Source organism: Brachycentrus maculatus, unplaced genomic scaffold, assembly GCF_059751285.1.
Source record: "Brachycentrus maculatus isolate JH-2025_06_01 unplaced genomic scaffold, ASM5975128v1 h1tg000357l, whole genome shotgun sequence".
NCBI lineage: Eukaryota > Metazoa > Arthropoda > Insecta > Trichoptera > Brachycentridae > Brachycentrus > Brachycentrus maculatus.
Window position 1 is genome coordinate 582,540 of NW_028281106.1, and position 15,397 is coordinate 597,936.

General features: G+C 34.2%; 1 protein-coding gene across 1 annotated transcript; it reads right to left on the bottom strand.

Annotated features, from left to right (window-relative positions):
• Positions 1 to 4,195: 4,195 nt before the first annotated feature.
• On the bottom strand, positions 4,196 to 15,396 carry hd (humpty dumpty). Its single transcript, XM_088269578.1, has 10 exons — positions 15,094 to 15,396; positions 13,913 to 14,034; positions 13,292 to 13,493; positions 12,398 to 12,534; positions 11,388 to 11,613; positions 10,788 to 10,938; positions 8,796 to 9,100; positions 7,697 to 7,900; positions 6,486 to 6,675; positions 4,196 to 4,738 (listed from the first exon to the last, which is right to left on the bottom strand). Exons 1-10 carry the CDS (start codon positions 15,199 to 15,201, stop codon positions 4,557 to 4,559), a joined length of 1,827 nt encoding a protein of 608 aa, XP_088125704.1. The 5' UTR covers positions 15,202 to 15,396; the 3' UTR covers positions 4,196 to 4,556.
• Position 15,397: the final 1 nt, after the last annotated feature.

Consider the following 15,397-nt stretch of genomic DNA (forward strand, 5'->3'; position numbering starts at 1 on the left):
AGATACCGAACAAGAATATCTGCAAAAACAATAGAATTTCTGAAATTTCTTCAGATTAAAAACATTAACCCTTGATTACGGGACATTTGTAAAATTTACGACGTACATCCAGCCTGAGGGGAGCACCGAAGCCACACATATAAAGAATGTAGTGACAACCAGCATGTATCTGAATTTTTTACTGATATTTTGTGTTCGTATTTTATACAAAGTTCTCAAAAAACATGTTGCACTTATTTTCAAATGTTTTTAGTAAATTGTGAATTTTTCTTATCCTCGTACATTTTACAATAGCAAAACAAGTCCCGTGGTCCATAGACCATAGTTAATTAACCATAGTTAATTAAATAAAAAAATAGTTCATATGTTAATGTGACAAGCGATACATTGATTAAGAAAGACATGTAAATATTCTCACAAGCTGGAAGACTATTTCTACTTCTTCTAAACCTTATAACCAAACAGTGCATAGGGCACTAAATTATATAAAAGTAGTGTAATCTTGATTGTTAAATATATGAAGGAAAGATGATCAGCCCTATGCTTCTGTAACCACACCAAGGTTATATTAAATTAATAATTAAATGAAAAATTGCTTTATTTGTATTTATTTTTAATCGAACCTCCAGCATGGTAGACAAATGCGCCGACCACTACACTACCGAGGCGGACAAAGGCTTTATTCAGGAAACGAAAAAAATGGGATCATCTAATGTTAACACATTGTTGTCAGACAGTTTTTTCAACAATCCCAACCTTAATAATGCTGAGACAGTCACCCAAACCCTTAGTATACTTATCACAAGTAACCGCAGACCCAATTCCGATCTGTACAATGCTTTTTTGGCGTCTGTCACACTCTACCATAAGTAAGCAAATAGAATGTTTATAAGCGTCTCCCGTTCTCTACCAACAGTATGTAAAAGATGCTTTTGAGCATTTACCGCAAACAATGTGTTTTTTTTAAAAAACATTTTTGTTGTTACATTATTGTCCGCCTCCGTAGGTCAGCACGCTCGGCTACCATACTGGTGGTCCCGGGTTCGATTCCCAGAGGGGGGTCTAATGAATATAAGTGATTTTTCACTTAAATATTTATTCAATATTACCCTGGAGTGGTACCTGAAGCGGAGGGCTGATCACCTTTCCTTCACGTGTTAACGATCAAGATAACACTGCGTTTATATGATGCAGTGCCCTATGCACCATGTGTTTGAATGAATGAATTATAGGTTACGGAAAATCAAGAAACAGGTTTTTTTGGACACACTATATTTCATACAAATAAATAAGATTTAATAAAAATAATGGTAACACTATATACAGTTAAAACGTCTTAAATATTTCCATAACAACATGCATTATTACGATGATCTAATACTAATATTGAAGTCAATTTCGAAATGACAAACAAGGATAAGATAATGTATAAACCTGCCAAATATGAGATCAATGATTGAAGTATAAATTAAGATAAACACCAGTATTTTTTGTGTTCAACTGTTAAGTATAAATTTTTAAACCTGTTGGAAAATCTCTAGATATTGAGAATTAAAAAAAAAAATTGTAAACATAAAATAAATGATATTGTATTCTCAACATTATTAATATTTAAAGCATTTACTTTGTGGTTATTTATTTTTTTACAAAAATGTTAATAAAATTAGTATATAACCACTCACCGAGATTTTCACGTCTACCGGTTTTGAGACGTACCCGTCTCTTCGTCAGGACAATCACTACCACAGCATGCAAACAATACTACCCTTCACCACCATAGCACCATTTACACACTCAGAACTACACAAAATGTCTAACACATGCGATTTTTGGTCGACCCGAAGACCAACATGCACTATAGTTTTCAATACAGACATGCGTTGCAGACATGCGAAACTATAGTGCATGTTGGTCTTCGGGTCGACCAAAAATCGCATGTGTTAGACATTTTGTGTAGTTTTGAGTGTGTAAATGGTGCTACGGTGGTGAAGGGTAGTATTGTTTGCATGCTGTGTTAAATGATATTGATTTATGCTGTATGAGTTCCAGCAAGAAAGGTCAGTAAAAAATATTTAACTAAATCAATCTTATCAGAATTAGAAGAAAACAGTCAATAAATTATCGGCTTGTGGAATTGCCCCCTTGTGCCTAACAGAATTGTATGTGTGTTGTGATTACATGTGTGACATCATTTTCCCATTATTAATAATTTTTCGATAATCCCACAAAAGACAAGAGTCCAGAACCTCTATTATGAACAATCATCTGCATAGATAATTAGCCGCCTTACTTTTGGGTTGTTATTCGAAAAGTAGGTAACAAAATCCTCAGGTTTTTTTTTCATACGATTTCTAAATAACAATAGTTATTAATCAGAGAAAAATTAAAACAATACATAGAACCATTTACAACCCTTTTTACATATATCCTTTGCAAGTCAGAGGTTTTCGACGTAAGATGTCGCTGGATAGTTACTTGTAATAATTGAACTGTTGAATATTTTTTGTATTTAATGTAATATATCAATCAACATAATCTCGACATATTCTGCAAATAAGGTAGCCAGCGATTGCCATATCGCTCACTCCTTTCAAGAACGTCATAAATAAAAAAACTTGATTTTTCAGGAGAACGTTTTTAAAGTTTAAAAATATAATGCAATGTATTATCAAGCCACTTACTGAACTTTTTACTGTGCAACAGATCTTTTTAGGTAAAACCTGATGGTTTTTTCAACAATGAAAAATATTTAGTTTATTAAAAAAAAATAATTTAACAATACTTTTCTTCAGTCAAAAATAATTAAATATTCAAGTTAAAAATATGCCTTTTTTTCTGGGATATAGTACATTTTCTGGGCATTCCGAAAACACGCACAACTGAAAATTGACAATTTTTGATTTTTGACGTTCTTGAAAGGAGTGGGCGACGTGATGTATTCTTATGCGTAGGGCGGTAGGAAAAAACTGACCTATTACAAACATTTCTATGGTTGCGGGTATACTTTTTTGTACCTGAACGTAAGGGATGGGCTTGTGGTGTTTGGAGAATAATAAAGTGGTTCACGTATGTATCACGTATGTTCATATGGGTAGGGCGGTTAAAATGTCAATAAAATGAACTTTAAATCTGAACTTTTAGGCATTTTGTCAATCCGTGTTGCCAGGAAGTCATTGTTACAGATAATAATAAAAAAAATATTTACAGGTATTTGTTCATTTCTAGATAAAAGTCAAGTAAAATTTACCACACCTTACTTTTTCCATAACACAGATTTCACAACCTCTGAAATAAATCGAAAGTAGAAAGATTGGCATGCTATTTTTTTTATATGTACCTACTTTATTTTCGATTAAACACCATCAATTTAAAAAATACTTTAAATATAACAATTGCATTGCATTAATTAAAAGATCGTTTAAAAATAATTGGTACCTAAATAATTGTTTTTTAATACATATAAAAATGAGATATCTGTATTCTCATAATGTACACAAATATTAAAATTTAACACTATTGTCAGGCTAGCGGCTTAAGTTTGAAAATAGAAACAGACTTGTGGTCAGGTGAGGTTCGAACCCAAAGCCTCTGACTGTCCATGACCCTAAAACACGTGACCACAATCCTAATGATTAATTACCTACCACCGACCCTTATCCGCACCCAAAGGGCACTGCATCAAATTGATGCAATACCAATTCAGTCGTTTATATAAGAAGGCAAGCAAAGTGATCAGTCCTGCTTTAGGTGCCAGTTCGGGGTAATATTAAATGAGTGAGTGAAAAAACACATATTTTTTTAACCTCCCTGGGAATCGAACTTGGGACCTCCAGCGTGGTATCCAAACACACTAACCACTATACTACAGAGGCGGACAAACAGATTAATGAATAATTAGCAAAAAAACCAACTAACTTACTAATCATTACGCCTCTTCACGCAAGTGTAGGCAGAGAGAATAGAGCGCTACACCAACATGCCTTTTCTACATTCATGGATCTCCTCATACATACCCGCTATTATTCCTACTTCTGACCTGACCACCTTAAAGTATTTCAAATATTTGATCATGACAAGTTTTCCTCTGTCTTTTTCTGCTTCTATTACTAACCACATTGCCTGATATATTTGTTTACTGTTATTTCTTCACTTGATTCACTCGTATGCCCAAGCTATCTCAACACACCTTTCTTAATTTTGTCAATAATGCTTATCTCAGCCTAGTTTATTAACACACTAAGGACGGAAAAGGTATTTCTACCCGTTCGGTCGGTTGATGCTTAAGGACGGGAAGGGTATTTTTACCTTCTGTGCCGGCCTCATTTCAAAGGCAAAAAAGAAGGAATTATCCAATGTTTTCATATAAATATTATAAACCAACCTCTTTATTAAGGTCTTAACTATATGTACATAAATATCAAATTCCGTCCCCAGCGGTCTGCGTGCATAAAAAATACCCGTCCTTAGTGTCCTAATTTTATGGATAATGCCTATCTAATAAATTGGTTTAATTTTCATAATTTATATACACATAATTGTTTGAGTTAGATGAAAGATCATGACCAGGTGTAGACACATTTGTCTTCCGAGTAGGCAAGGCTGTCCAGCACATCCATAGCGACGGGATCTGCTGAGCAGAACCTCTCCAGCATGCCGTGGTTCAACCCACAATCAGACAGGTTCTCTCTCCCAAACACGCTTGGCATTTTGTTTGCAGAGTTTTCTGCCAACTTTTCACCTGAAAAAGTAATAATTTAGTTATATGTAAGGTTTTTTTTGTTTTTACATCAATAATTCACTTCAAACCTGATGGTGCATAGGACACTGCATCATATAAACGCAGTATTATCTTGATTGTTAACACATGAAGAAAGGTGATCAGCCCTCCGCTTCAGGTACCAGTGCAAGGTGATATTGAATATATATTAGAGTGAAAAAATCCCTTATATTTATTTGACCCCGCTGGGAATCGAACCCGGGACCTCCAGTATGATAGCTGAGCGAGCTTTCCATTACACTACAAAGGCGGACTCTACTACTACTTTAGTAGACTTTAAAAAGCAGTGTTTGATTTTAATATTTAATATATAAATTAAAATGGAGTTTAACAAATTAAACGCCAAATCTATAAATAGCCTGCAATTTATTAACCGCATCAATCAAATTATAGAATGGATATTTATAATAATACTATAGCTGTACCCGGCTGCGCGTTGCTGTGGCTCAGTCTGGTTAAATGGAAAAGTAATAAAATAAATGGAAAGCACACATTTCTAATGTGTTTCATTTAACAATGCTTGAGAAGCAATGAATTTATTGAAAATCTATGAAAAATGTAATGCAATAAAAACATTGAAAAAGACAGAACTTTCAAGATGCAGATTGCCATGAGCAATGTTTAGGATTGTATATGTCTTGCTATTACGTTTAACAGATGACGCTCAGATGTTGCAAGTACCTGTCGTGTATAATAAAATATAGTGGCAAAATTTCAATGTTTTCGGTGATTTACTTTAAGAGATTTAAGATTTTGAATAATAAAATTTGAACTTTATATAGATAGATGCCACATTGTGTCGAAATTCTAATACAATCAGTGAAATATTTCCGGATATTTTGAACAGACAAATATTTACATCTTTATTTATACACATGTTATCATATGAGAGTGGTATACATGTGGTATACACAAAAGAATCTACTAAATCTAGGCAATGAGATCTAGACCTCAGTTTACCACATTATGCAATTTTCTGCAACGATAGCTTGGTATTATTGGTATTATTGGTATTATTATTATTGGTATTATTTCGTTGCCGCAGCAAATGAACGATAACACAGCGGATTACATTAACCGGATCCACGCGGCTCGCATAACCGTATGTATTTTCACAAAACATTCCCTGTACGCGGCTGACATAAGCGTTTGTGTTTTTACTTTACTCCATGTTTCGAACCTCAGTTCAACTTGGAGGGATTTTTTCGTGGTGTGGAACTTTGGATAAAATAATGCGTCAATCCTTGGCCTTATGACATCTGTTGAAATATCTGACTAATAATTTGTAACATCACAAGGATAAATAAAAGGACAGATCCCTGATTTTTCTTGCGGTCGGTAATTAGTCCGCGCCATAATCATGCCCTATATCTGTCTCACTCTCGACGCTACGCATCGCCAGTGGGTAAGAGTGACACACGATGCGTGCTTTGATTTATTTATCTTAGGATCATATTTGTTTATATTACGATATATTTCAAGAATAATGTGACACGAGTGTATTATGGAGTACCAAAAAGGCACAATGAATCCCATTGAACGTTTTTTTTTAGGAAAATAAATCGTTTCTTAATTAAATACATGATAAAAGTAATCATTTAAAAACCGGCAAAATACCGCCGCGCACGGGCGTCTCTCAGGAACAAAGTGAAGGCGGTTAAAAGGTTAAAAACTGTTGATAAAAACTAATAAAGCGTTGTTTTATTACCATCTGCCATAATTTTAGCTGCTTTGGTGAAGGCCACAGTATGCTGGAGGTTTGCAAACGTCCCGCTGAATGAATTAGAGTTGCTCTGAAGTAGAGTACAGAGAGAGTGCACCGTGGTTGGGAGAATGGGCCCTCGCAGTTCCACGGAGTAGTATTTACCGCCTTCTGAATGGACGATGCTTTCACGAACCTAAAAAGAACATGATTTCTTAGTGATGTCTTATTTCTCTTATTGTGAATGAATTAATAAAAATAGATCTTATTATTTTAAAATAAAAGATATTTGTGTTTTTATTATTTAAAAAAATGCTTCAATTTAATATTATTTCTGTGGGCATAAGCGGCTCATTATTAGAAATAGGTTAGAATCAAATTACGATAGAGTGGGTTTGAACCAAGAAACTGACTCAAGAGTCCACGGGACCACAACCCGACACTCCATCGTCGACTTACATTGTCTAAAATAAGTTTTTTTTCCTTCATAATTATAAACAATTTATTTATGTTCACAAAATATCTTAACCGTTGACTCTGGCATACTCTGCCAAAAGCACGGCCGTCAATATACTGACGATGACGCCAGTGTATTTTGGCAGTTGAGTACATATGTAGTTGATTATGTTGCAGCGTCATAATCGATATTGTCAATAATATACCCAAATAATTTATTTTTAGTGAAAAATATAAATTCATTATTTGTACCAACCTATTGTTTTCACCCTTGCAATGTCCACTAAATTTTAAATGGACCATTTTTGCATAAAAAGCGTAAAAGCTAAAAAATCTCAGCCTTAGGTTAGGTTAGGTTAGGCTGGCGACGAATTTTGATATTTGTGTAGATATAGTTTAAACATTAACAAAAAGATTGGTACGTGATATTCATATAAAAATATTAAATAATTCCTTCCTAAGTGGTCCCGCTGAATGAATTAGAACCGAAGATACTTAAAACAGAAAGAACTATTTGAAAAAAAAAATATTTTGGGAAACTTCAGTTTCATTCAGGTCTACACAGGTACGGCTTGAGGCCTGTACTTTGAAAATAGCGAAAATGATGTATTATTTGTATGGTATTTTCATTGTTTAGTAGTAAAGTATCAAGGGATAACTGGAGAAGAGTCATTGCTTCCACAACGGTCACAACCCTCAGTAATGAGGACTAAGAGAGAGAAGAAAAATAGTATTTTCTGTAGTTTCTCTTGTCAAGTTACCTTCAAGGGCTGTAGAGTGCCGCCTTGGAAGGCGGTAGGGGCGAGCAGGGTCGGTGGGATCCCACCAAAAGGTCCTGTGGCCGGAATGGATGACTTGCAGTTCAGTAGGAAGTTGAAGAGGGCTTGCGCATCCACACCGTGAATGAATATTAGGGACTCTTCACCGCTATCGATTTGGCTCTCTGTTACATTTGTCTTTCGGATCTGACAAGAACAGTTAACAAACAATATTAAAACAATAATTTATTTCCATACTGGTGACGACCTGATTCTCCGCAAAGCAGGGTCGTTGCTTAAAAATAAAAAAATATATTCGGTACAAGAAAAGACATGCATTGTGTCTAATGTTTTTCTCAAATTGCTATGAAGATATTTAATTGTTAATAGATTTTTTTGTTACTTTGTTTTTTGTTATTTTGGCGTGTTACTATTTTTAATCATTATTTTTAGAGTACTTTTGTTGTTTTGTTAGCTGTTTTTTTTTTTAAATAAAATTTTACATTTGTATTCCCTATTTGTAGGAGCACAAAATAGTAAATACATTTAAAAATATGCTATTTTATTTATTGTTTCGGCATTTACTTTGTGGTAAGACATGTCACAATGATTAAGAAAACACTTGTTTTTATACCACTTGAGTTTATTAATGTTCCATCGTCAGGTCTGAATAATAAGTTATTATTCAGACGTGATGATGGAAGTCTAGCTTCTGAAACTAGTAGTCATTAATAAACTCAAGTGTTTTCTTAATTATTGTAAAAATATGCTATTGGATATTGTATTCTTTTAAAAATAAAATAAAAATTAACTTTGGGCGTTAAAAATCACTGTTAAGCTCATCTCCACATTCAATTACCTCATAAAATAATATGGTAAAATGAATTTGAGGTATTTCTTCGTCGGGGTGCCTGTTCCAGGTACGGGCAAATCTGCAAAAGAACCATTTTTTTTGCCCGTATGTGGAACATGCAAATTGGGCAAGGATTAAGAACCTGGAGTACAGTACTGATCACATTGGCTTCAAGCAATTACTGCGTCAACCTAATTGGGCGTTGAACAAGAGGAAATACTTGATTACAAAGGATTAAAAGAAACTTACTTGAGAATATTGAATTTTCTTAATTTCATCTTCGGCAACGCCCAAACTCTGCAGCCACTGTTCAGACTCCATATCATCTTCATCTCCCGATGCATCGTCTTTATCCTTATTTCCTTGGTCTCCGGTTCCGGTAGCTGGCGGAGAGTGGCCGTTGGTGTTGTCCATCGTGTCGTAGCAGCTGTCGAACGAAGAGTTCTTCGGACCATCTCCTTCCCCTCTTTCTTCACTATTCACTTGTGTGGAATTCGATTCATCCGATTTTCGTTTGGTGTAATTCTTTCTCATGGGCATGGTGAACTCAATTTCTACAAATATTTAATAAAAACACATAAAATTGATCATTATTCTTTCCCTTATGGTGCTAAAAACTTCCGCCCGCAATGGTGATATGTATTTTGTACACCATATAAAAATGTAGTTAAAAATGGGAAAAACGTGAATATTCCTAAATGTTTCTAGGGATGGAAAGATTGATAAAGACATGGAAAGGAGAGTGAATGCTGGGAAAAGAGTGAATGGTGCACTAAAATCAGTTTTAGCAAATAAAAATCTATCAGCGAAAGCTAAACTGGCAGTACACAACGGAGTTCTGGTTCCAACCCATATGTATGGAAGCGAAGCATGGAGTTGGCAAAAGAAGGATGAAAGCAGACTGAATGCAGTCGAAATGCGATCCCTCAGACGAATGTGTGGCAAAACGATGTTTGATAAATGTTCGAATGATGAAATAAGAAAAGAATGCAAGGCTGAAATAAGTATTATCGATAAAATTAGGAAAGGTGTGTTGAGATGGTTTGGACATGTGGAACGTATGAGTGAGGAAAGAACGGTTAAACAAACTTATGAGGCGAATGTAGTTGGAAAAAGAAGCAGAGGAAGACCGAGGAAAATCTGGCACAATCAGGTATGACAAATACTTGAAAGCGGCCGGGTCAGGAGTCGTAATAATCGTCGGGTATGTATGAGGAGATGCATGAATGTAGAAGAGGCGAAGAATGTTTGCAAAGACAGAGTGGTGTGGCGTTCGATTCTCTCTGCCTACCCCTGCGGAGAAGCGGCGTGATGGTTAGTTAGCTAGTTAGTTTTTCGTAAATGTTGCTTTTATTGACCATAATTGAAGTTGAAATGTAGCAATTTTGTAATGTTAGCTCTGGTAAGTATCTGAAAATGAGAAAAAAATACATCGCAAGTAGCCGCAATAGCTAGCGTAGCGACACAACCGCCGCGTTAGACGATCTGGGCACTACTGGCGCAGTAAACACGCTACGATATGTGCGTATACACAAACCACAACACGCACGAACACACAGAGAGACGTTTGTGTATTTTTGATTTTATTTTAAATGAATAACTTTATATGTATTATTTTTTGACATCTCATCAAAGATGAAGAAGAATATGGAAGTCTGGGCATTTACGGGGCTTACGACCGTCATAGGCTGGTTTAAGTGATCACTTTACACACGTGTAACATTCACCAATTCTACCCATTATCGACAACCACACTACTCAAATTCTATATATATGAACCAATTTAGAAACCTTGTTCATGAATCACTAGAACTTCACTAGAGACATCTATTGGTGAGATGTAAAGAAGCTTTTTATTAAGCAGAAACTCTTCGGTCGTAAGCCCCGTAAATGCCCAGACTTCCATATTCTTCTTCATCTTTGATGAGATGTCAAAAAATAATATGAAAATAACTCCTGTAATTGGAGATAATCCAGATTTTGTGAACAAGTATTTGGACACACTCAAAATGTTGTAAACTTTATATGTATTATAATACTTTCGTGTACATAATACATAATTACATTACGGAGGAATACAAAAATTCTGAGCCTGTATCTACTGTATTTTATATTGATATTCTCATTTTAAAAGTCGAGTTGTAGTAATTACATATCACTGGGAGGGGAAGGTTAATAACAAAAGTATTAAATGAATAAAAAAAGTGTTTAACTTGTTTATTTATTTAAATAAGTGCTTACCTTCTTGTTGAAGAGTTTGCCTAAGACCTCTGGTTGATGGTGAGAGATATGCACACGTCTCCACCTGCCCACCGATTCCTGCTGCTTGAAACAGGCATGTGAAAGTGTTCGAACAGACATAGAAGTAAGGACACTGTCTGGCGCGAACAAGCTGGAAAATACAATGAGTTTAATTAAAAACCGAATGGAACACGCATCACTTACTTGGATTATAATCACATACATGGGAAACGCTAGAAAATATAAATGCCCAGACTTCCATGTTCAGACATTATAGTAAATGTCCCGACTTCCATATCCTTCTTCATCTATGTTGAGATGTCAAAAAGGATAATATGAAAATTAACTACTATAATTGGAGATAATCCAGATTTGGACACACTCAAAATGTTGTAATTCAATATACATTCTGCAATGGGATTATTATAAAACAAGGGGTATTTTGTATACAATGAGATATATGGCTATGAACTTTGTTATATTATAAAGATTACATATTCCATCTCTTGAGGTCTTGTTTGTATGTATTGAGTGAAAGTGACTAAATAGTCATCTCACAACGGCACACAATTTAATTAATCAAAATACAAATTGACATACTTGGAATAAGGATCTGAAGCTTTCTGTCCATTGTGTGTGAAGGGCGTCTCTTATTTCATCATTGGCAACTATGAAGTTCTTGACGGCAACTCTCCCGGAAGTGCGAGGGAAGAGATTCACCCACGGGAGGCTTGGATGTTGCCAGTATAGACAGTTTTGGTGGAAACGAGCGTGGTGTGAAGTGTCCAATGTGCACGAACTTGATGTATCCAAGCAACGAACAAAACTAACAACAATGAAAAACTTGTATTTGATATTCAGTGGTCACTGTGGTGGATACTTGAATAAATGAAGGATACTTGTAAATAATTTAGTCATAGATTTTATTATTTATTATTCATTACTATTCCTATTGATACATACATCATGAAAATCATTATTGCTCTATTTAATAAAACATTAAATGATAATATTATTTATTGATTATTGGTGGAATAACATGATTTAAATAAAATAAAATAAAATATTTGTATAAGACCACTTTTGAGTTTATTAACCACTTTATGCTCGGACTTTTTTTCACTAAAATAGAAGAAAAATATCAGGATATTTTTTTTTATTCAAAGAATTTACAAATTTCAAAATTGTTCCAAAAAACAAAATAAAAGCAAGAAAAAACTTATAATAATGTAAAAAAAATAAATAAAACAAGTCTAACTATAATAATAAGAAAATCATTATAAAAAAGATAAATATTGGTAATTTATTGAAGATTTCCAATAAAAAGCATCAAGTAGCAACTGGCGAACTCAGTTCGGTTGTTTATTATATGTAATGCAAAGTTAAAAGTAAAACGCAAAGTAAAAGTGGAAACACGCAATCAGTGCTCGGGCTGACGCGATACAACACATACGCCGTCCCCGAACACTGCTCAATCAAAGCATTAAGTGGTTAGTGTAAACATGACTAGTTTCGAGAACTACAGATGTTCTCGTTAACACGTGAAAATAAAACTGAAACCATTACAAAATGAAATGCCATTCTATTGATGGAATGGTACAAAATTTTACCCAGTTATTCCAGAAGCTTCTTCGCTGGCTTTTAATTTTTGGTTCCAAGCAAAAGGTCTGGGAGACATAAACCGGACTTTAGTCTTTAGTGACCAGTCTACAGGGATATTTTTCTCGCCAGCTATCTTGGATATTATCTAGAAAAAAAGCAACATTATGTATGAGGAATCAAATATGATTTTTGTCTCTTATCCGAACCTAATTATCATCAGTCACACATCGCTAGCCTCATCTTAATTCATGTTTTTAGTTGATTCATGATCCTTAATTATATAGAGGTAAAATAATCAGCGAGTCCGCCTCCGTAGTGTAATGGTCAGCACGCTCGGCTACCGTTCTGGAGGTCCCGGGTTCGATTCCCAGGGGGGGTCAAATAAATATAAGTGATTTTTTCACTTTAATATTTATTCAATATTACCCTGGACTGGTACCTGAAGCGTAGGGGTGATCACCTTTTCTTCATGTGTAACGATCAAGATAACACTGCGTTTATATGAAGCAGTGCCCTATGCACCATTGGGGTGCGGATAAGGGTTATATTGTTATTTTATTAAAATAATCAGTTTTACCCTATCACGGTGCCGAAAAATAAATCGTAATAGATTTCATCATACATTGTGCAAAACTATTAAAATTTTCACCTTCATAGTTTAGTAGTTAGTGCATTTTTGTTAGATTTTTAGGGGGGTCAAAATATAAGTAATTTTTCACTAAAGTATTTATTCAATATTCCCCGGGTCTGGTACTTGAAGCATGGGGCTGATTATTTTTTTCTTTATGTATTTAATAATCAAGAAAACATTACTAATATATATAAATATAAACGATGCAGTCCCCTATGCACCATTGCGTACGGATAAGAGTTATAAGAAGAAGGCGAAGCTCAAAACTTACTTCTTTCGAGGTAGTCTGTTCTTTGTTTATTTTATTCAGAAGATTAGTGAAAGTCGATAATTTTTCATCACTGGCGACATCAATTTTCGCATTGGATAAAGCCAATAACTGAAATAATGTCGAGTCTGATGATTCATCTAGTGTACTATTGTTACAATCACTTGTTTCACAGAATTTTTTCTTATCTTGTTCTAAATTTGACCTAAAATCAAATATAATAAAATACATAATCAGAAATAATAAAATGTATCTTGATCAATAGTAAATGTGCAATAATGTACAATATTTACAACATTTTGAGTGTGTCCAAATACTTGTTCACAAAATCTGGATTATCTTTTCATCTCACCAATAGATGTCTCTAGTCAAGTTCTAATGATTCAAGAAAAATGTTTCGAAATTAATTCATATATTTAGAACATTCAAGAATTTGAATAGTGTGGATGTCAATAATGGGTAGAATTTGTGAACGTTACACGTGTGTAAAGTGATCACTTAAACCAGCCTATGACGGTCGTCAGCCCCATAAATGCCCAGACTTTCATATTCTTCTTCGTCTTTGATGAGATGTCAAAAAATAATATGAATTTACATATTATTTATATTTATTTATATACGTACTTAGAAAATGGATTTTTCCGTTTATCGCTCCCCAATAATCTGCTAAAATTGATTGGGTTCCTATTTCCAAATACTTTTGTTAAATCTGGACAACTTTGAGTAGAAGACTGTTTCATTCGTTCCTGAAAAAACAATGTGAGAATTAGTGTCTGCAAATATTATACTGGAAATATCAATAAATAAATAGGCTGAATGCGTTCGAGATGTGGACCTATAGAAAAACGCCCTGGATATACTAGAGAGACCACATCTCCAACGACGAGGTACTACAGTTAATTGAAGATAGAAAGCACCTACTCGCGACTATCTCCAAGAGACGCGCCGAATGGATCGGTCACGTTTTAAGACAAGAGGGTTTCCTCCACATAATAAAAGAGGGAACATTAGAGGGAATAAACGTCAGAGGACGTCCGCGCCGCGAATATCTAAGCAACTTATAAAGACATGGGCTGCTCGATTTATGAAGAGCTGAAGAGGGTTTCGGAAAATAGACTAGAACGGCTAAGGAAATGTTATCTATTGCTGCAGACCAATCCGCAGGATTGAGACCAGAGAGAGATAAATAAATTCAAGTTTTATACAAACATTTCTTGGTGAAACTGCATTTTATAAAATAAAACAATAACTGTACAATTTTTTCCACTTTTATTTCATTAGACCAGGGATCGGGTTTCGTCGTTACTGACATGATCAGACTGGTGATACCAGTCTAATGATGGCAGTAATGACGAAACGAGTGGAAAAAACTATACAGCTGTTGTTCTATTATAATATTAATAAATTGATTGATTGAAATTAATATATATCAAAGGTCACAAATGAAAAAGGTGTGCTTATATCATATTTGGTAATTTGTAATTATAGTTATAAGGAATAAAAATCAATAACTTATTGAAGTAAAATAATAATAATATTTACAGTACGTACTAAAAAATCTTTTTTCAGATGGTTTTAGAGGGAATTGTCAAAAATGTGGATTTGTATTATTTAAAAAGAAAATGAAATGTTATTACTGCCATTTAATACTAAAAAGAATTAAAGTAGATTCATAAATAAATAAAAAATTAACAGTTAAATTCTCATATTGTCTAAGGTTCCTCGGAAAAAAACGTGTTTAGAGTTACACAAAGGAGCATGCAGTCCTACAAAGTTAGAATTAATTCATGTTGTTATTAACTCACCTGTAAGGCTTTCTTTCTCCGTTTTAATCGATGTAATTGCATAACTTCATCAGGCTTTTTCCAGATAGGAGAGCTCACTAATAATTGTGTTTCAACATTTTCCGACATTTTCGTTATTGTTTATCAACCCGTTATCAACTATATAAAAATAATAATTTAGAACTAATAACTTTAAAAATATTTGTTTATATTTGGGTTACAACGTTTATGTCAAGATTTACATCCGATCGAGATTTATTTAACCAATTCGCACATGCGAAAAGGTGAACAAAATGCTCACAAACAAACCGAAGGAAACCAAACA

Excerpts from the sequence above, each read along its gene's own strand:
- hd (XM_088269578.1), bottom strand. The coding sequence starts at position 15,201 with ATGTCGGAAAATGTTGAAACACAATTATTAGTGAGCTCTCCTATCTGG. Across the intron at positions 11,614-12,397 it reads GAAGCTTCTGGAATAACTGG|TTTTGTTCGTTGCTTGGATA; the intron begins GTAAAATTTTGT and ends CATTGTTGTTAG. Across the intron at positions 7,901-8,795 it reads AGAAAATTCAATATTCTCAA|ATCCGAAAGACAAATGTAAC; the intron begins GTAAGTTTCTTT and ends TGTTCTTGTCAG.